Source organism: Spinacia oleracea, chromosome 3 (assembly GCF_020520425.1).
Source record: "Spinacia oleracea cultivar Varoflay chromosome 3, BTI_SOV_V1, whole genome shotgun sequence".
Lineage (NCBI taxonomy): Eukaryota > Viridiplantae > Streptophyta > Magnoliopsida > Caryophyllales > Amaranthaceae > Spinacia > Spinacia oleracea.
In genome coordinates, this window is record NC_079489.1 from 18,885,983 (window position 1) to 18,907,214 (window position 21,232).

The 21,232-nt window shown below is 35.7% G+C and overlaps 2 protein-coding genes across 3 annotated transcripts; one reads left to right on the top strand and one right to left on the bottom strand.

Annotated features, from left to right (window-relative positions):
* Nucleotides 1-3,415: 3,415 nt before the first annotated feature.
* On the top strand, nt 3,416-8,608 carry LOC110788947 (eukaryotic translation initiation factor 2 subunit gamma). Of its 2 annotated transcripts, none has more exons than XM_021993585.2 (9): nt 3,416-3,614; nt 4,117-4,261; nt 4,351-4,412; nt 4,705-4,817; nt 5,086-5,188; nt 5,843-6,070; nt 6,185-6,403; nt 7,275-7,535; nt 8,084-8,608. In XM_021993585.2, exons 2-9 carry the CDS (start codon nt 4,156-4,158, stop codon nt 8,384-8,386), a joined length of 1,395 nt encoding a protein of 464 aa, XP_021849277.1. In that variant the 5' UTR covers nt 3,416-3,614; nt 4,117-4,155; the 3' UTR covers nt 8,387-8,608. The 2 variants fall into 2 exon arrangements, with proteins under 2 accessions (XP_021849277.1, XP_021849276.1); XM_021993584.2 differs by having other exon boundaries at nt 3,416-3,600.
* Nucleotides 8,609-9,109: 501 nt separating this feature from the next.
* LOC110788946 (uncharacterized) lies at nt 9,110-20,962 on the bottom strand. Its single transcript, XM_021993583.2, has 5 exons — nt 20,570-20,962; nt 19,061-19,162; nt 14,083-14,233; nt 12,494-12,537; nt 9,110-9,628 (listed from the first exon to the last, which is right to left on the bottom strand). The coding sequence occupies exons 1-5, from the start codon at nt 20,654-20,656 to the stop codon at nt 9,404-9,406; spliced, it is 609 nt and encodes a 202-aa protein (XP_021849275.1). The 5' UTR covers nt 20,657-20,962; the 3' UTR covers nt 9,110-9,403.
* Nucleotides 20,963-21,232: the final 270 nt, after the last annotated feature.

Consider the following 21,232-nt stretch of genomic DNA (forward strand, 5'->3'; position numbering starts at 1 on the left):
TAGTATGTAGTACTCAGCTTTGCTGATTACGTGCTTTGTTTGTGTGTGTTGATCATGGCTATGCCTTATTGATCCTGTGATGACCCATCTTTGTTGAGCAGTCTCTAAGGATCAATAAGCGTTGCCCATCTACAGGTTTGAAGATGATGCATCATTGGGATCGGGATTAGAGAGCTTGTAGTTCTATTCGTTTAATTAAGTGATTTAATTTGTTAACTTGGATTTGAAATTTGTCGTACTATTCGTATTTCCTTAATTCAGTTAATTGGGTTGGACCTAATATGTAATAGATTATTTATGAACCTAAAAGTTAGTTTTATGTTTTCCGCTGCAAAATTCTGAATAAGCCGTAACGTTTTCACACGGGCGATAATGCCTTGATAATTCTCTACGTTTTATATTAAAAGGTTATTTTAGAAAAGAGGGAATTGTCGGGGTGTTACAAATATATCCTAAATAAAGGAACATTTCAGATCCTTATACAATTTTCACATCTAAGGTAATCGCCCCTGTCTCTCTATCTTGGACTCCACTAAACTTACACTCCATATATTCCGTCTTGTTTATACTCAGCCTAAAACCATGAGATTCCAAAGTTTGTCTCAACAACTCAAACTTATTTTCCACTCCTTCTTTTGTTTCATCAATCAACACAATATCATCTGCAAACATCATGCACCAGGTACCTTATTCTTGTACTAAGGGATGATAGTACCTTTTCTCCACTCTAATGGCATCCTATTACTTCCCCAAATCTTGTTGAAATGAATTGTTAACCATACAACCCCTCTCTCCCCCAAGCATCTCCAGACTTCGGTAGATATACCATCGGGCCCCACTGCCCTCTTGTGTCTCATCTTTTTTAATGTCATTTCGATTCTCTTTTGAATTCTTCGCATAAAGTCTAGGTTAACCGGCCATATCCCAATGGATATTTGTATCTCCAATATCGCACCCTTGATCCCCGTTGAACAAGTTATCAAATTAGAACCTCCATCTATCCTTGATTTCCTTTATCTCCCACCAAAACTTTTTGATCAACATCTTTCATACATTTAATCCTCCATCTATCCTAGATTTCCTTAATACTAATATTACACATATATATACAACTTAACCCAAAATTAAACAATTTAATAATTAAAAAATAAATCTAACATGAAATTCATTCCAAAATTAAAAACTAATCTAATCTACTATATAAAATATAAGTTGATATATTTAGGAGTTTTATTTTACAATTTAATAGAATTCGTATATCTGACGGGCTAAAATCTAGTATGTAGTACATTAACATATTTCTGTTAGTTCCGGAATATGATTAAGACTCTTATTGCAACCGTATAATGCTATAAATATTTATCAATGGAAATTACAGGAACACAAATTCTTATTTACAAGGGGTGTACAATAAATATTGTGCACCGGAGTAAAAGTTAACTCAAAATGCTTAAAAGTTAAGCTTATATATGTAAGAGTTATCTACTTTTTAGTGATAAATTTTTTTATTTTAATAAAACTTACTAGAATTTTGCCCGTGCGATGCACGGATTTTATTAAATTGTTAAGTTAAAATAAAACTTATATACTATACCAACTGCTATATTTTATATATTATATTACATTAATTTTTTTTATTTTGGATTGAATTTTATTTTAGATTTAATTTTTAAATATTAGAGTGTTTGTTCTTTTGATGAAGTTGTATATGCGTAATATTAGTAATTAATTAATAAAAATATCTATATGACACCTAATTATTTATCTACATGACACCCAACTTTTTAAATTCAAAAATAATTTTAACATCTTATTTTTCATAGGTCGGAACCATTAGATTTCTTACGTGGCGCTCTATTATTGGGTTAATGTTTGATTTTGGATTGAATTTTATTTTAGACTAGATTAGATCCCGTGCATGCACGATTTTGATCATTTTTTTTCACAAAATATTTAAATGAATATCTCCCAAACTACTGCATAGTTATAACATTTTTAACAAAATTGTTTAAATTTATTCATCTAATATGCATATTTAAAATGCTAATGTGGTAATTTGACTAAAATATTGAGTGATATATTTTCCATTATTAATATAGTGATTTGACTAAAATATTACCAATTTAGAATAATTATTATTACGTTGTATCTATTATTGCCATAATCTATAAACTAAATTTTGTTTCCATACATAAATCGTTTATAAAAAAAAGGTAGAGAATAAAAATAAAATAAAACAAATACATTTTATTTTAGGAAAGTGTTTTTTGGCGGGAAAAAATCGCACCAGGAATTGACATGTGTCATTCCTGGTGTCTCTTTTAGTATATAGTAATAGATAGACTAGACTTTAGCCCGTGCGATGCACGGTTTCTATTAAATTGTTACGTTAAAATAAAACTCCTACATATATCAACTGCTATATTTTATATATTAGATTAAATTAATCTTTTTTTTTTTTGGATTGAATTTTATTTTAGATTTATTTTTTAATTATTATAGTGTTTGATGTTGGATGAAATTGTATATAAGAAATATTAATAATTATTTATTAAAAATATTTACGTGGCATCTAATTATTTATTTACGTGGCATTCGACTTTTTAATTCAAAAATAATTTCAAAGTCTTATTTTTCATTGGCCGATACCATTAGATTTCCTACGTGGCGCTATAATATTGGATTAATGTTTGATTTTGGATTGAATTTTATTTTAGATTAGTGTTTGATTTTGGATGAATTTTATTTTAGATTTATTTTTTTAATTACTAGAGCGTTTGATTTTGGATGGAATTGCATATATCAATAATTAATTAATTAATTTAAATATCTACGTGGCACCTAATTTATTATCTACGTGGCACTCGATTTTTTATAATTCAAAAATAAATTAGAAATCTTATTTTTCATTGGCCGAAACCATTAGTAATCCTAGGTGGCGCTCTAATAGTCCAGCAAATATGATTCCTTTATATATGTATATTAGATTAGTGTTTGATTTTGGATGAAATTTATTTTAGATTTATTTTTTAATTATTAGAGTGTTTGACTTTAGATGGAGTTGTATATATTTGTAATTAATTAATTAACATACCTACGTGGCACCTATTTAATTATCTATGTGGCACTCGATTTTTTTAATTCAAAAATAAATTAGAAATCTTATTTTTTATTGGTCGAAACCATTAGTAAAACTAGGTTAAAGTTACAAAAAAAATGGATAAAAATTATATTGGTGTACAATAAATTTATTGTACACGTTGTGCACGTAAGACCTTTTGGTACAGGAATTTCTTAAAGAAAAAAAAATACTCGGATTCTTTCAAAGAAATTAAAATACTCGAATTTGTTAAAGAAAAAAAATAATCGAATTTCTTAAAGAAAAAAAATTAGTCGAATATTTTCTCAATCGAACATATTTTCTCTCTCCTCAGGCTCAGACTCAAACTCGAACTCGCAGCTGCTGTTATATCCTCCTCCTTCCTCCCGCCTCCCCCTCATAAAACCCTAACTACTCTCGTCCAACAGAACCAGCATCTTTTAGTTATATCACCACCTCCCCTCGGCGGCGCCTCTCCTTCTCTGCCGCTTCTATTCTTGGTATTGACGACAGTGTATAGCTTATTTTCCTCATCTATTTTATTCCTTTCGTATCGATTATATGGGTTTTTTCTGTTGATTTTATTTGTACTTATAGATCCAAACAGCGTTTAGTCAATTATTCTCATGCGGGGATGATGGATTTTGCCGATATGATGATTTCAAATTGTTCAATAGTCTCTGTTGGCATTGTTTTGGTGTTGTTTTATGTCTAATTAGTTCATACCCAATTCATAATTGTACTGGGTAATCTGGATATTGGTAATCTGGGAATTGGTGAAAGCTTAAACTTGAAGAAAAACAATGTAATTGGATGTTTTATATGACTGTGGGCGTTGTGGTTGTGTTTTTCTTAATTTATCCATCTTCTCCATGAACACAAATCAATATTAAATGAGAGTGAGCTAGAATCTACCCTTTTTTCACTTGTTAACTCATAGCATATACGAAGTATGGCCTAGATAGGAACATAGTTAATGATTATTCCACTTATTTGGTCAATTATATCTGTTGTAGGCATTTTAGGGGAAGAGAGCTTTGACAACTGCGTTCAATATGGCACGAAAAGGATTGATGGAGCAGGACTTGAGCAAGTTGGATGTGGCAAAATTACATCCTCTTTCGCCTGAAGTTATTTCTCGCCAGGCTACAATCAACATTGGTAATATACGCATTAGTTATAAATGTACACAGAAAATGCTGCTTAGTTTTGCTTACAAGTTTGAAAATTTTCCTTCATAATATTTTTAGGAACTATTGGTCATGTGGCCCATGGAAAGTCAACAGTTGTGAAGGCTATTTCTGGTGTTCAGGTGATTTTTGCCTGCCTACTCTCCCAAATGTGACATGGGATTTTAATTTTCAAAATTTCATGGTGGAGTTTTTTCTTCAGGGAATTATGAATGAGAAATAGGGATCTAACTGAATTAGGTGGGGTGGGATTCGTGTGTTTGTTCATCTTGTTGGTGCAGATCTTTTAAGTATGTTATCTAGCATGTGGTGGGCAAGTGCTGGTTATTCTTGTTGTGTGGTTTAGGAGAATGCTTGTTTAGTGTTGTGCTTTATATCCTTCAAGATATCTTATGATATATTTCTCTTATGCAGACTGTACGATTTAAGAATGAGTTAGAGCGTAATATTACTATCAAACTTGGTTATGCTAATGCCAAGATATATAAATGTGATGATGAACGGTGTCCACGACCTATGAGCTATAAGTAAGTTATCCGTTTCACCTTGGCGATCTCATGATCCACTGATGTGATGAAAATTCTTTATTTCCTTGTTGCTTTGCTTGTGACTGTTTTTTGTTTCTTGTGTTGAGAGCTTATTCGCTCAACATTCATGAGTTTGCTAGATTCTTGTGCCAGAACCAGTAGAGTTGCTTGATGAAGATACCCGAGTGATGTTTTTTGTTGAAGTTGCATTTTGTATGTTGCAATTTTGCGTTTGTTGTTGAGATATTTGCCCATACTGTTTTTGCAGGGCATATGGAAGTGGAAAGGAAGACACTCCGATGTGTGACGTGCCTGGATTTGAGAATGCCAAGATGAAGCTTCTGAGACATGTGTCATTTGTCGATTGCCCAGTAAGTTTGATTTACTGCTGCAACTGATAGCCCTCCCACTCTTTTCCTTGGGGGGTACTTGGGCGATTCTCAGTTCATTGATGTGCCACTGATTTCCTATTGATTTTCCTTTTGATATTTTTAAATGTCTCTATTACTTGGTAGATTTTTACTTCCTTTATTGAACTGTTGTGGTTTATCCAACAGTCATTGTTCAAGTGTATTATTTCTGTAAAACCTTGTGTTAATAATCTGCTTTGGCGTACTTTAGCTTTATTTTTTTCTCCATATTTATCCAGAAAGCTTAAATTTAAGATTCCAATATTCTTGAGAATGATGTGGGAGCTCAATGGTAAATCTCTTACCTCCAACCTTAAAATAGGAATTTGATTCTCATCTCTCCCACCCTAGTTTGGTAAGTTGTGTTTTCATTCCCAACTTTTATAAGCAATCTTTGGACTGGAGTTCTTCTATGAGCTGGGTTCCACCCCCTCCCCTAGGATATTCTCTAAATGGATCTGGAGTGTCGAGGTCGTAATTGACATCTATATTGTTGAAAATTGAAGATTAGATAGTCTTTTAAAGTTATAAATGCACAATCTCTGGACTCCAGGTTTTTAACCTAGAGCATTTTTGTTTACAAGTGATTTATATATTTGAAATTCTTCGTGCCAGGGTCATGATATTCTTATGGCTACTATGCTTAATGGAGCTGCAATTATGGATGGAGCATTACTTCTTATTGCTGCTAATGAGAGCTGCCCCCAACCCCAGACTTCTGAGCATCTTGCTGCTATTGAGATCATGCGACTTCAGCACATTATCATCCTCCAAAATAAAGTTGATCTCATCCAAGAAAATGTTGCTATAAACCAGCATGAGGCTATTCAGAAATTTGTTCAGGTAACGTGTCTTGAATACTGTAGTCATTGAATTGTGCAAGTTTGTTTGTTTAAGAGGGGGTGGGGCGTGGGGGATGCTGAAGCATGTTTCTGACGCATCTCTTGTTTCTTCTAGGGAACTGTTGCTGATGGAGCGCCTGTAGTTCCAATTTCTGCTCAATTGAAGTACAACATCGATGTTGTTTGTGAATACATTGTCAAAAATATTCCTATCCCTGAGAGAAATTTTATTTCACCACCAAATATGATTGTGATCCGGTCTTTTGATGTTAACAAACCTGGGTATGAGGTTGATGAAATATGCGGTGGTGTTGCTGGTGGAAGTATTTTAAAGGTTCCCTTCTTTCTCTAATTAGTAACCCAATTTCCTTGGGTTTGCTGTGTTATCAGTTGTTGGCTGTTGTTTCCATTTTGGTGTCACCTTGTTGATTTCGTATCTTGAACATAGATGAAGGTGGTGCACTATTAGGATGATAGCGTTTATGCATGAACTTTTATTGATAGGTGATTAAACCTTAAGCTTTCCTTTTTCCCTTTTTGGAAGGCTTCTCCACCATTTTGCATTTTACTTTGTACTCTGTTTTCAAGCTTTGTTGACAATATAACCACTGTACGTATTATTCTCAAGCTCATTAACTTTCCCCTTTTAAAAATTGTTTCTTCAGTTGGGGTTCGGAGGGAGTTATAGAAAGCTCATATTTCAGTTATTACTGTGCAGTTTTCTCTGACCCACTATTATGCATTTTTCTCTGTTCTGCATTCTCAACCCATAAAACGGACAATTATACCAATATGACTGATGAGAAGCCGGATTTGTGAAAATGTTGAAACAAGTTGGTTTTCTGTTGGACTTTCTTACTTTATCCTGTTGCAATGTTATTAGAATTGCATTTAATGATTGGAAGCCCTTAGTATTTTCCTATTTTAGATTTAGATTTTAACTTTTTCATATTGTGCAGCTACTGTTTAAATCTTTGTTCCATGTCTTTTCATTTTAGATTATGTAGACGCTTCAAATGACCACGATGCTGTGCCAATTTGTTTGCAAATGTTTGTATTGAGATCAATTAGTGTTGTTTGATTTTATTTCTTCACATTCTTTCTTAAGGTAATAAGTAGTTTATCTAAATGGAGTTCTGAATTTTGTAACGATCATTTTATTTGTGATACGAATTTTCTCATTATATGTGCTCTTCTGAATGTAGGGTGTCTTGAGAGTAAACCAAAATATTGAGGTTCGACCTGGAATTGTTGTGAAAGATGATAGTGGCAACATCAAATGCACACCCATATACTCAAGAATTGTTTCTTTGAAAGCTGAGGAGAATGAGTTACAATTTGCTGTGCCTGGAGGTCTCATTGGGGTTGGAACAACCATGGATCCTACTTTAACCCGAGCTGATAGATTGGTAGGTCAGGTACTCGGGGAGGTTGGGTCTCTTCCAGATGTATTCGTTGAGCTAGAGGTAATATTTCTGTGCACCATATCATATGCATATTTTTACCATTGTCTCCTGTGCTTGCTCCTGCTTCTCCCTCTATCACACTATTTTTTTCAGTGTGTGGCACCGTGGCTCCATGGTAGCCTTTTGAGTGTGATATCATATGATATGACATAGGTTATACTTTGTATATTTTTCCATTCAGGTTATATGTTCCGATACTATAATGATTTAAACATTATATTTAGCTTTTTGCAGCTCCTGTATTCGTGATGTGGTCAACTTGCAATACTCCAAACTACAGGCGCTCCATTGATATCTTGAATTTTAAAATATTTTTTACCGTGCTATTTATTTCTGATTTACATAGCCTTTGAGTGTAATATCATATGTTATGACACGTTATACTTGGTATGCTTTTCCGCTCAGGCTAGTTACATTTTTAGTCCTCATTTGCAATTTCTGCTACTAGAAATGAATGGCTCTTGTTTCATCTAGGCAGCTGTTTGGATAGTTTTTTGGTTTGTTTGTTTTCAATATGTTAAAAGGCATTTTGGTTGTCAATGATACAGGTGAATTTCTTCTTGCTTCGAAGACTGTTGGGTGTGAGAACAAAGGGAACTGAGAAGCAGGGAAAAGTGACAAAACTGACAAAGGCAGAGATTCTCATGTTGAATATTGGATCCATGTCGACTGGTGCGCGTGTAATTGCTGTAAAACATGATTTGGCAAAGTTGCAACTAACATCTCCAGTTTGCACAAGCAAAGGAGAGAAGATCGCCCTGAGTAGGCGGGTTGAAAAGCATTGGCGACTGATTGGGTGGGGACAGATTCAAGCTGGTATTACCCTTGATATCCCACCCTGTCCTCTTTGAAAACAAGTGAGTGAGAGAGAGAAAGAGAAAGAGAAACTAGGTAGGAGGACCATAAAAGAGAAATGTGGGTTGGGAGAGAACTGTTGGGAACTATTTTTTTGAGATGGAGGAGAAAACTTATTCTCATGCTCGATTTTGGCTTTATTTTGGTACGTACATGTTGCAAGATATTATTTGCACACCCATGCTATGAATATTTTTGTTTTATGGTTTTTACATTGAGTTTGCTGTACATTACGGAATACGGAGGCAATTCCATTTCCTGCGCGCACCTTTCATGCATTCAGTTTGTATCATCTCATCCTAGAATACTAATACTAATACTAATACTAATGAAAAGGACTGAATTGTTAATTTGTGGATGCTAGAGCTGTTCTATTCTTGCAGTTGCACATTACTGTGCTGTCGACGTGAGAACCATATGCACATTCCAGCCATATGTCTTTTTTTTTTTTTTAGAATCATAATTAAGTAATCATATTAATGCTTGTAGTATTCTTGCACCATTTGGAACACATCTCTGTTTTTGGACCTTGATTTTGGAACTGCTGAAACCACGGCGAGTTTGCAACCTCAGTTTAATTAGGTTCAGTTTCGTTCGATTAGGTGATAAAACATGAATTAAACATACGAGTTTGTCGAGTTTAGATGTACTGATTCATAAGCAGTGACTAGTGAGTGTCTGAGTGATATCCGCTCAACTGAAACAAGGCACCACCAGTCTATAGAAACACTCAAGTCACAATTCTTTATTGAACGAAAAACAGAAGAATACAAAAATGCAACATCAAGGGAGTAAATTTCATGTATGTTTCAATATCCACCCACAGATTTGAAGATGGGTGGTATTGTTGACATATAAAAGAATTTCCCTGCTCACTAAAAATACATATAGTTACATAATACTAAATCAACATATTCTGATATGGAGCAAGAAACCAGAATCCATAAATCAAATTCCCTGTAAATTGACACAACTAAAAATGCTACAAGTTGGTTCTACTCGTCTAGTCTGGTTCATGAGCTCTTCACGCTTCCAAAAAACCTAGAAAGTGGTAATGGACCAGCAGCCTCGTCATCAGTAGTACTAGAATGCCTGCTTCTAGACCTGTGCTTTCTTTCCTTCCTCGTTTTCTTTGACCTAGATTTCGACCTTCTTGATTCTCTCTCTTCATCCTCACTGCTTGAAGATTCAGAAGATGAACTTGAGGAGCTAGAATCTGGAGATTTTCTCCGTGAGTGCTGCAGAATAGATAGGAAACATGACATATTGTGGAATATCAGCGATTAGAAAAAACAACGGTCAATGCAATTTTCACCAGCTTTGCAGAGTAGTTAAATTCAAAGATAATACTCAACATAAAAGAAAACCAAATATAGATGCCAAGTACATAACATTTAAGATCACTTGATCGACATAAAGGTCATAGAATAACATCCGAATCTAATGGATGAGAAGAGGATTATTCTAGGAAGTTTGTGACCAGCTTCCACCCTTCAGCAAATTAAGACAGCAGTAATCACAATTAACAAGCAAATACCAAAACTGCTAGAACATAAAACTACAGAATGTTGAGCAGTGTAGAAAATGCAGCAAGCTATAGAGCACAAAACCCTAATGACGGAGAAACATATGCTCAGCGAGCGAAATAACCTTTCCCAATAGCACATAGTACTTAAGTTGACCTATTAGAGCAAGTTCTTCAAGGGGCAACTGATGTACAAAGGAAGACCGAGATGCAAAACCACACCCAAGAATTCATGTTTGCAGACTTCCTTACATTTCAAAGTGCTAGATGATTTGGAATGCGACAGAAATGTCTATTTTTCTCTATGACATATTAAATTCCATTTCACAGAAAAACGAACAGAAACAAAGGGGAGAAACATAAAACGAAAAAAGGCAAACGTTTTAAATGACTCTAAAAATCAGTAAGGAACACATAATAGGATGTCCCATGACCGTGAAACCACACGTATAAAGCACAATCCAAAGTAGAAACCATAATGAGGCAGAATGAGGAAGTTCATTAGAGGATGTCCCATGACCATGAGCTGAAAGAGAAGCTAAAAACACTACACATAAAGTACAATCCAAACCAGAATAACGTGGAACGAAGGAAATTAATAGCTTACCTAATCTCTCTTCTTCAACCCTTGGGTATAGAAGGATGAAGATAGATGTTAAAAGATAACGAGGTACAGGAGATGCCGAGAGGGGCAGAAATATTCACAAAAAATTATCAAAAAGAATTCGTAGAGGATATATAGATATGCAACACAACCCATTTGTTAGATGGTGATTGTAATGGGTTTGTGTGTAAGTAACTATGCAAGTAAACATGGTAATGCAACTCCACCCCCAAGTAGAATTTCTTCATTAATTTGCATTACCACAACAACAACAACAACAACAAACTCGTGGTGCCTTGACACTAATTCATGGCCAGATTCCAAAGTTTGTCTCTATAACTCCAACTTACTTTCCACTCCTTCTTTTGTTTCATCAATCAACACAATATCATCTGCAAACATCATGCACCAGGGTATACCATCTTCGTCCATGACTATAGCAAAAAGAAACGGGTTAAGTGCGGAACCTTGATACACTCCAATCGTAATGGGGAATTCTTCGGTCTTACCAACACTAGTTCTCACACTCGTGTTAACTCCCTCGTACATGTCCTTGATGATATCAATATATTTCCTCGGAATTCCTTTCTTACTTAATGCCCACCAAAGAATTTCCCTTGTTACCTTATCATACACCTTCTCCAAATCAATGAAAACCATATGTAAATCCTTCTTCTTATTCGATAATTCTCCATTAGTTGCCTTATAAGATGAATGGCCTCCATAGTCGATCTCCCAGGCATAAATCCAAACCGGTTCTCCGAAATCTTCACAGTTCTCCTTAATCTTTGCTCAATAATCCGTTCGCAAAGTTTCATAGTATAACTCATTAGTTTGATTCCTCGATAGTTGGCACAATCATGGACATCACTCTTATTCTTGTACAAGGGGATGATAGTACTTTTCTTCCACTCTAATGGCATCCTATTACTTCCCCAAATCTTGTTGAAAAGAGTTGTTAACCATACAACCCCTCTCTCTCCCAAGCATCTCCAAACCATCTGGCCCCACTGCCCTCTTGCTTCCCATCTTTTTCAATGCCATTTTGACTTCTCTCATAACACTAACTCATTATTAACCTTACCACTATTTCTTACCACCTATCAAGTGAACGGTATGAGTCATGATTCCAAATGAAGTTATGGACAAATTCTGAAGTCGGCAAGTCGTACCATATAGGGTACTGCCGAGAAATGAAAATCTAATCATAGAACCTGATATCTTAGCGAATTTCTAAGCAGAAAATGTAACGAAGATTTTCATTGCCTAAGGGAGTAAACTAACTTTCATCAAACAGGATGCCCCCCCGAAAACAGAAGAACAAAACACGGTGGAGGTGAAGGATCCACAAAATCAATAGAAAGGAGGAGCTTGATTTGCTTTAACAACATTCTTACAGCAGTGGATTAGGGAGCCTCGGAGTTGCAGCATTGCGAAGTTAGAAACATAACAAAAATAAAATTGGACTGGGCCACTGAGTGATGTTCGTTAAAATGGTGAACAAGTGACAAGTAAATTTCAGTGGAAGGTCTAGCTAACATCAACCACATATCCAACATCCAATGCATAAGCAAAGAGATTATTCTAAAATCAAAGAACAACATTTTGCAAAATTTATTTCTAGTGGATGTTAAAGATTTTTTTTAATTGTCTGAGGCTTCTTAAGAGTTAAGAACAAGACAACGTTAAACACAATTCTGGTGGACTAACTACTGCACTACTGCAACAGTAGTTTGTAACTTAATACTTCCACCTCAATTATTACAGTTGGAATTTCAAAATAAAAAATGATAAAACTATTTTATTTATCAATTCCTCCTGAATCCATATTCTGGTGTAGGAAAGAAGTTATCTGTAAGCATATTTCCAACATTTGCAATATGCTACTCAAATAAGTTAACTTTCATTCACAATAAAATAGACGGAGTATTAAAATCAATAGGAGTGAACAATTACACAGGAATTTATAAGTACCTTTCTCTTTTTGCTGGAACGTTTTTTTGAGCTCTTATCTTTATCTGTCACAAGAAGAAAATATCCATTACAACAAAACCACTCAAATCTATTCCACATTTCTGTTGTTTGTGTGCCAAATTTTTTACTTACTTCATCAATGAATCTTCTTACACCTTATTTTGTTTGAAGAATGTAAAAGATGAAGAGATACATTTACATACACCAAAAGAGGACCGAACTCTCTAAAAGATACTGAGAAAATGAGGACTAATCACACTGACATCATTTAAAGATAATCCTGTAAGGCTCTACATGTATACCAGCATAAAGGACTACTCTGTCCCACACAAAAACTCGACTACAGGAACTATAATGGAAAGTTCTACTCTATCCGACGAGGTTTCTTATTATGAATAAATCACTCAAGGGAAATAAATTTCGAAAGCTGCTAATGAGGAGTCAGCCAGCAGAGGAATGTTATCATGCAAAAATATAGCATTGGTGAAGCAAGGTGCCTTCTCTTTTTGGAGAGAGAATTCTGAAGTCCATCTTAGCAGATTTGCATCAATTCAAGTTGGCTCATAGTGAAGAGTAGATCAAGGGTATTGTTAATGGGACATTTGATGTGGGGTCAATATCCGAGCTTCAGCAGAAAAATCTCCAAGCCTCCTCTAGAATTGCCTCTTTCGAAGACGCCATGAAAAGGCAGTGATATCATGGAATTGTAATCTGAGACACTCAAATGTTTCTTCGTGTAGGTTCCGTGACGGGAAGAACCAAAGAATATTCAATCCAATTGAGTAAGTCACTTTTCAAAGTGAAGGTTGAACATGATGAAAAGATAGGATGCACAGGCTAAGATGGAAAATCCAGTATCTCACATTCTTACTCTCTCTTCTAAAGCTATCTAAGATCCCAAGGGTCTGACTGAAGCTTGCTTTTTGCTAGGCCTACAATTAAAATAAGAACCCTACAAGCTCAAAAGAAGAAACTTCACGCGTACATGAAGTTTATGTCAAGATGAAGAGGAATGCATTAACAATCATATACCTTGGAAGGATTTAGGTACATAACCAAAAGGCTCAAAAGTCAAAACTTGGATGTGGCGTAAAGGAAGATGAAGAGGATTTAGAATACCAAGTGTGAAATGTGGACAGACCTTTCTGATGGCTTTCTGAACAGGGAAGGAGAGGAACCATCAGATTTATAGGGAGAAGCTTTTCCCGAAATGATAAAGTTGCTGTACGGTATAAGTTGGAGCTCCACTGCTCTATTCACAGCAGCAATTCAACTTCTTTGATTTTTGGATAATGTTGAAAGCAATAGCTTAATTGCATGATTAATTTCCGAATCCTCTTCCTTTGGTCTTTGGAGACACCCTCTTGGTGTTAAATTCTACTTCACATACTAGATATATTAAAGAAAAACCTAAAAATTAAGCAATCTAAAGTCACAGAGACTTCTGTACCTTCCCTTTGTTCGCAACTTGAGAAAGAGTTTGCATCAAATGATATGCTAATGACACATATTTACTGGTGTGGAACAAGTCAGATAATTTTGCAAGATAATTTTACAAGTCTTTCAACTTTCTAGGTATACCTCCATACCTTTTTTATGTTTAGAGTCTTTTGACTTGCTACTAGAATGGTTTCTTCCTTGAGAAAGCTTCCGTTCTCTTTCCGCATCTAGTTGAGCCCTGTATTCTCTCATCATTCTGTCTTTGTCGGCTTCCTGTTCACCCCTTATCAATGCTTCCTCCTGGAAAGATAAGATAATCTGTGAGTCCTAATCACAATGAAAGACATCTTAGCGCTAGACATACACATGGAACCAGAGAAACTGAGGATGTCCTGAAGACATGCAAAAGGAAACACTTGTGATTATTCTACACATGGAAATTGAACTGATCACACAAGTTTATATTACGTACACATTGTTCATACTACTCTTGATCCATTATTGCGTACTCCTAAAAAGAAACTGGATAAGAGGTAATCAAAGATTATCACTATTGAAAGTAATAGAATCATGGTCTTAAGAAATCATAAAGTATTTCGGACAAGTATTACCTGTAATGAATAAAATAGAAGGCTTGATTAAAGGCTTCAGAGAATCTATAAATCCAATGCAGTAATTTTCTTTACTACCAGAATATACTTCAATCAATTTTCTAAGTTACATACTTTCAAGTTCACACATTGCAAAAAAGAGCAGCATCCTTTGCACTACCTAAATCCTATTTTACGTGGATGTTTTTCCCATCCTGAGTATGCACATAGGATATTGGACAAACCAGCATAGGTACTGATAATATGGCATGTTATCAAAAAAAGAAGAGGAAAATAACCAAACCTGACTTTTTTCAGTACATGTACTCCATCGGTTGCCCTCTCTCATACCTAAGGACCAAGGCCCAACATCTCAACTCATACTCCGTCCCCCCTCCCCTGCTTGGGCGAGGATTTGATCCCAGGGAATCCCCTGTGAGAGGACATGCCACTCATAGCCAAACCCAACTCTTGAGCATATACCTCTCATGGGTAATTGTCATCCAAATACCCAATGTAAGCCATCATTAACCAGTTGGAAGGACTTGACTAAACTAAATCAGATTGGAAATAAACCTATATGCATTACGACAATTTTACTAAGCAAAGGGAAGGACAGTCGGAGATTAACTCATACGGGAGTACGAATGTAAATTGTGGGATAATCAGGGGTGTTAATGAGCCTAGCTAGCTCATGAACTTCTGAGCACACTAAGTTCAACTTGAAAAAGTACATTCTTTTTCTTCGATTTTAATATTATAACATCTAACTTAAAATTCATGAGCACAATGTTCTACACTTCTACTCACCTTTTTTTTTCCACGGACTCCTATGCACATTTTGTATCATTAATATCTCAATTTATGTAATGGTGAAAATAATAAAAAGTTGATATTTTGAAATTACACATCGTGACGAATCTAACAAGATCTCATATGATAATGCTTTTTTCTTATATATAAGTAACATAGAACGATCAAAGTATGTTTTTATTTTGACCCATGAATAGTAACTGAGTAGAACATTGTGAAATGGAGGTAGTATTTTCTTTTTTGAAATAGTATAGACGTAGTTATAACCTATGAAGCACGGGGACGGCTGGGTACACCCGTTTCCCGTACCGGGTACGGGTACGGTACGGGTACGGGACGGGTACGCCCCGGATACGTCCCCAAAACGAATCCTGGATCTGGGTACGTGGGCTGAAAATGGGTACGGGTGGGTACGGGGTGGGTACGCGGGTGGGTACGTATTTTGACAAAACCCAAGTACCCATCAACCATTAATACCCAAATTCGAATTTTAGGGTTTTTTTCCAAATCCCTAATTTCTCTCTCACCTGTTTGAGTCTTCGACTCTTCTTCGAATCTTCGAGTCTTTCCCTCGCCGCCGGTGTTCTTCCTTCCCACCGGCCAGGCGGCGCCGGCCAGGCGGCCACTGCTTCCTGCTGGAGTGCTGGTGCAGTGGTGCGAACTGCGAAGCTGCGAGTCTTCTTCTTGCAGCTGCTTCGAACACTTGAGCACTCGAACACTGCGAATTCGAACAGCGACGACGACGAGGGACCATCCACCGCCGCCGTCTCTCCTTGTCTCCCTCGCCGCCGGTGACTCGATGAGACACTTCTCTTTTTCTTTTCTTTTTTCCTTTTTGTTTCTCTGTTTTGTGTTTGAATAATTGAATGAGAATGAATGACTGATTTTTGTTTTTGTTTCTCTATTTGTTTTGTTTATTTGTTTGATTATTATTATTCTTTTTTTTTTTTGGACGTTTTTATTTTTATAATTAATAACTATTTATGTATGGATGTTTAATTTAGCTAATTTTTTGTTTTTTTGTTTTTTTTTTTTGCCGAATCCATGCCGTACCAGTTTTTTACATTTTTGATTTTGCCGTTTTCCGTCCCCGTATCCGTCCCCGTACCCGTATCCGTGCAACTTAGGTTATAACACATACTACCTCCGTTTCAGAAAGTTTTTTACGCTTTGGAAAATGTGTCCAAAGTATAAAAACTTTAACCGTAAACTCTCACCAATATATACATCAAAACGTTACATGTAAGATCTTGTTAGATTGGTCTCGGGATGTATTTTCAGAATATCAAATTTTTATAATTTTTTCACATACGAAATTGGATATATTAGTAGTTAAATATTGCATTGGAGTCCGTGCAAATAGTAAATGTAAAGATCTTTGTGAAACGGAGGTAGTACATGGTTATAATTTTCAAAATCAAGTTGAGTTTTAAGGTAAGTTGAAATTTTAAGCTCAAAGAAGCTCGCGACTCCGCTTAGTCCAAATGCAAGCGTAACCGATCTGAGCATAATAAGCAACCCCAAGCTCGGTCTCAGCTCAGCCCACACCTTACTTCTTTGATGAACTATTAAATAAGGGCGTGAAAATAGGAAGAGAGTCCAAACAGAAAAACCACAACTTCAGTCCTATATATTATCAACGAAAAGAGAAAAAATAATTGTCAATGAAAAGAGAAAAATAAAAACAAAAGCAACATGCATCCTTAGAGAAACCGATAAACCATTTGATAATAGAAATAACTATGGCCTTCATATAAGGAAAACTGACAAATTAAAGACCAGAAGCTCCACATCACTTTTTTTTTAAAATCTCTAATAATTTACAGGATACTTTACTTTTCAATTAGATATTTCACAACTGGAAGTAACCATAGTATTGCATCACTAGATAACATGTCAAATTGTGACCAATAGACAAAATTAGATACGAAACAGCTGAATAGCTCCATTGAAAACATTAGAATAATCACGCCAATTCAATAACCAACCTTAAGATGAAAAATGCAAAAATAAATCATTTATTAGAGATTTAAAAAAGTAACTTAGTGGAGAGAAAAAAAGTAACATCGTTTATAAAGAAATAAATCTGCACATCCGTTCATCCTTACCTAGTACCAACTACTGCATCTCCACCCCCCCCCCCCCCCCACATACAAACACACACACACACACAATGAGTAGAGGGGAAATGATCAAATGAACCTCTTGAGACCTTGCAGTTTGTATGTTTGTTAGGCAAGACTGATAAGGAAAATCGTTAACATTTAATATGATCTATATTACAAACCGCTTCATATATCAAATAAATCTTATGATGCATCCAAGAACATTGTCTACGGTGATACCTCTCTTTATTGACTTAAAAAGTGGATATTGAAAAATATTCCTGTAAAAGAGACCACGTAGGATCATTAATCAGATTTCCAATTTACGGAGTCCTCTACAGTCACAAATTCAAAAGAAAAAGCTTCTCAAAGATTCTATATCAGAACTCAGAAGCTACTATGACAATCCAACTAGAGTACATAAACACCTATTATAGGACAGATCAGAGTGAAACAGGAGGAAGCCGCTTCATATATCAAATAATATCTTTATGATGCATCTAAGAACATTGTCTACCGTTGACATCTCTCTTTATTGACTTAAAATGTGGATATTGAAAAAATATTCCAGTGAAAGAGACCATGTAGGATCATTAATCAGATTTCCAATTTACAGAGTCCTCTACGGTCACAAATGTTTTTTTTTTGAGAAAAAAGCTTCCCAAAGATGCTATATCAGAACTCATAAGCTACTATGACAATCCAACTAGAGTACATAAACACCTATTGTTGGACAGATCAGAGTGAAACAGGAGGAAACAAGAGAAGGCATGACACAACTAGGATAGTGGACGAATGCTCTCTGCTCATTCTCAATCAATTTATCTGATAATCCGAGATTGTCAAATCTTAAATTTTTATTTTCCTTAAATGACAACTCTATCTCCTGAACTTTAAACCCTTTCCTTTCAAAAATGGCTACTGTATGCAATACAAAGAGATGTCAAGTGCCACAATAGATTACGTACAGAAGGTGAAGACTAATATAGTAATATCACAACTTAGACCAACAACCAATTGCACAAAATTAAAAAAAATAATGCAGGAACCTCAGAAATAATGTTTTCTTCCCCGGTCCCCCCCCCCCCAACACACACACAAAGGTGTACACCCTTCAAAGTTTTACAATGAGATTTCCAGGATAGCAGATTCAACGCTTAAGCTCACTTTTACCACGTCAATAATGTTGTGCATCATTGGAAAACTCCAAAAGTCTTGCAACTAAACTTAGAATCAGGCTCATCTAGCGAAAAAGATAAGACAAGGAGAGAAATAAGCCCATCACCTTTGAGAACCCTCATGACTAAAGGTCTTAACTAATTAATGATAGGAACAAGATTAGCAAGGGGAAGAGTGATAATCCCCATCAACATTAAGAAACCTCACGAGTTATTGTATGGAGAGACCAATAAGTCATTTCATTAAGCCATTCCATATACCGTGTACACTTTCACTTTAGTGAAAAACAAAGGCTACAAGAACCCAAACAAACTAATTTTTAATAAAAATAATGCTTCGTGAGAGATTAGCACCAAATCTTGTTAAATAGAAAAGACACGATCCTGAGTAGCATTATATAGGATAAATGTTGAAGCATGAAGTAAAGCTAAAACGGTTACCTTTTGCTTCATTTTGAACTCTTCCCATGTGACTGTGTGAGAGGTTTTCAAGTTAGCCAAACGAGCAGCATGCCACTCTGGTGTATGAAATGAACCATCCACCTGCGACTGTCCTCATTAGTAAAAGTATGGAAAACAAGATAACCAACAGACCTGACTCTTAATGCTTATGTTGCACAGTGCAACTTCAACAATGAATTACATTTTCTACAGGACATTAGATCCATACTTGATAATCCTATTTATGACGCGCGCTTCCACATTGAGGCTCCGTTTGGTAGGGCGTAAAACGTTTTCATGGAAAACGATTTTCCCCGTTTCAATCATTTTACGTGGTTTGGTTGGACAAGGGATGGAAAACAATTTTCCATGATTCTCTCAAAGGTGGAAAACCCTTATCCATTTGAAAGGGAGGAAAAACACTTTTCCTTCTTTACTCCTTACCTCCCTCTCCTTTCTTCCCCTCAATCTTCACCATCGTTTTCCATTTTCTTTTAAGGTACCAAACAAAGAAAAACTAGTTTGGAATTGTGTTTTCCCTTAAAAAATGTTTTCCATGGAAAATCATTTTACAATGAAAATGTTTTACACCAAACCAAACGGAGCCTAAAGTTAGGTGCAATGTAAAAACATACTCTTCAATTACCACCCATGAATTGTACTCACCCATAATACAACAGAAATTGATCTTTATTCCATCCATATCCTGTACACCACTTCAAAACACTACAATATTTCGGTTGCCACCAAGGGATGCGAAATTGACAAACCTCACTCTTCATAAACATAAGTGTTGCTGGCCAAATAAATACTATTTCATTATCATGATTCATATTCATCAATACGTCAAGAGAACATCTAGAGTAATTTCCTTTTGGGTTGGGATTTGGATCATATGTCCATTATGTGGCTCATCATGTGTCCTATCTCCCGTTAATATTGACATGTCACCAAATAAAAGCTTATTACCAATTCAATGTTATTGGTGAATGTAGAGTAGACGGTGTGGCAAATTCAGAGAAAATGAGACACAAGACAAGACACGGGATTGTGCAAAAGATCTTTAGTGAACCCTTTCGGAGCACCAATTCACTACTGCGCCAGCAAAAGAACAGTTCAAAACTATGCAGATTATAACCAAATGCTCTCTAATTGATGATGTATGTAGATGGGAAATATACAATGGCCACTGTGTTTCAATAACTTTGGCATATACTTATAGACCAAAGAATTTCAGTAATTGAGCTTATCTGATATGAGAAGGGAGAAATATCCAGTCAAAAATTGATGCTTACTTGGTAATGTACTAATGCTAATGTCAACATATATACAGAAATTTGACATTTCTATAATCTTGTCAAGAAATTGATACAATTTATGGCATAATAACATACAATAACCCAAAAACACATTTAAACACCAATTAAATTACCCAATTAATATACGAATTAACAAAAATCAAGGAAATTAATAACTAGGTTGAGGAAAATAACAAGGAAGGGTACAAACCAATCCATCTTCAACTGCGTCAGGATCAGCATGGCTGGACCCCACCCTGGATCTTTGCATAGCTTTGTAAGCTTGATTTTTACCCATTTTGGGAGATACCCAGATGAAATTTGTGGAAGGGTGGAAGAAAGAAAGAAGAAAAGCAGGGAAATTTGGGGAGAAAATAAAAAACAGATGAAGAAAATTGTAGAAGCTGAAAGTTAGGAGATTGATGGGAGTTTTGATATTGAAATCTCAATGATGAATTGAAATTGGGGAGAAGAAGAATTAGGAGGGGTGAATTTGGTAGGAGCAAGGAGTAGTGATGGAGCAGGCTAATGGATGCAACTCGCGAGGGAGGACAGGAAGCCAACGGATGGACGGGAGGGTCAGGCACTCAAGACAAAATCGAGAAAGATGGGGGAGAATTAATGCGTCCGTAAGAGCTATCAAAACAGGTCATCGAGTCGGGTTCGGGTCATCTCGGGTCATGAATAGTTTGGGTTGGGTCAGGTTACTTTATCATTCGAGTTTGGTTAGGTTGGTTTTCGGTTAGGTCACGACGGGTTTTTTTTTCTCATTTCGGGTACAAGTCGTGTTCGGGTCGATTCATGTTCGGATCGGGTACGATTTCGGGTTTGAGTCTTATATAGTCGGGTTTGTAGCAGTTAATTTCGAGTTACG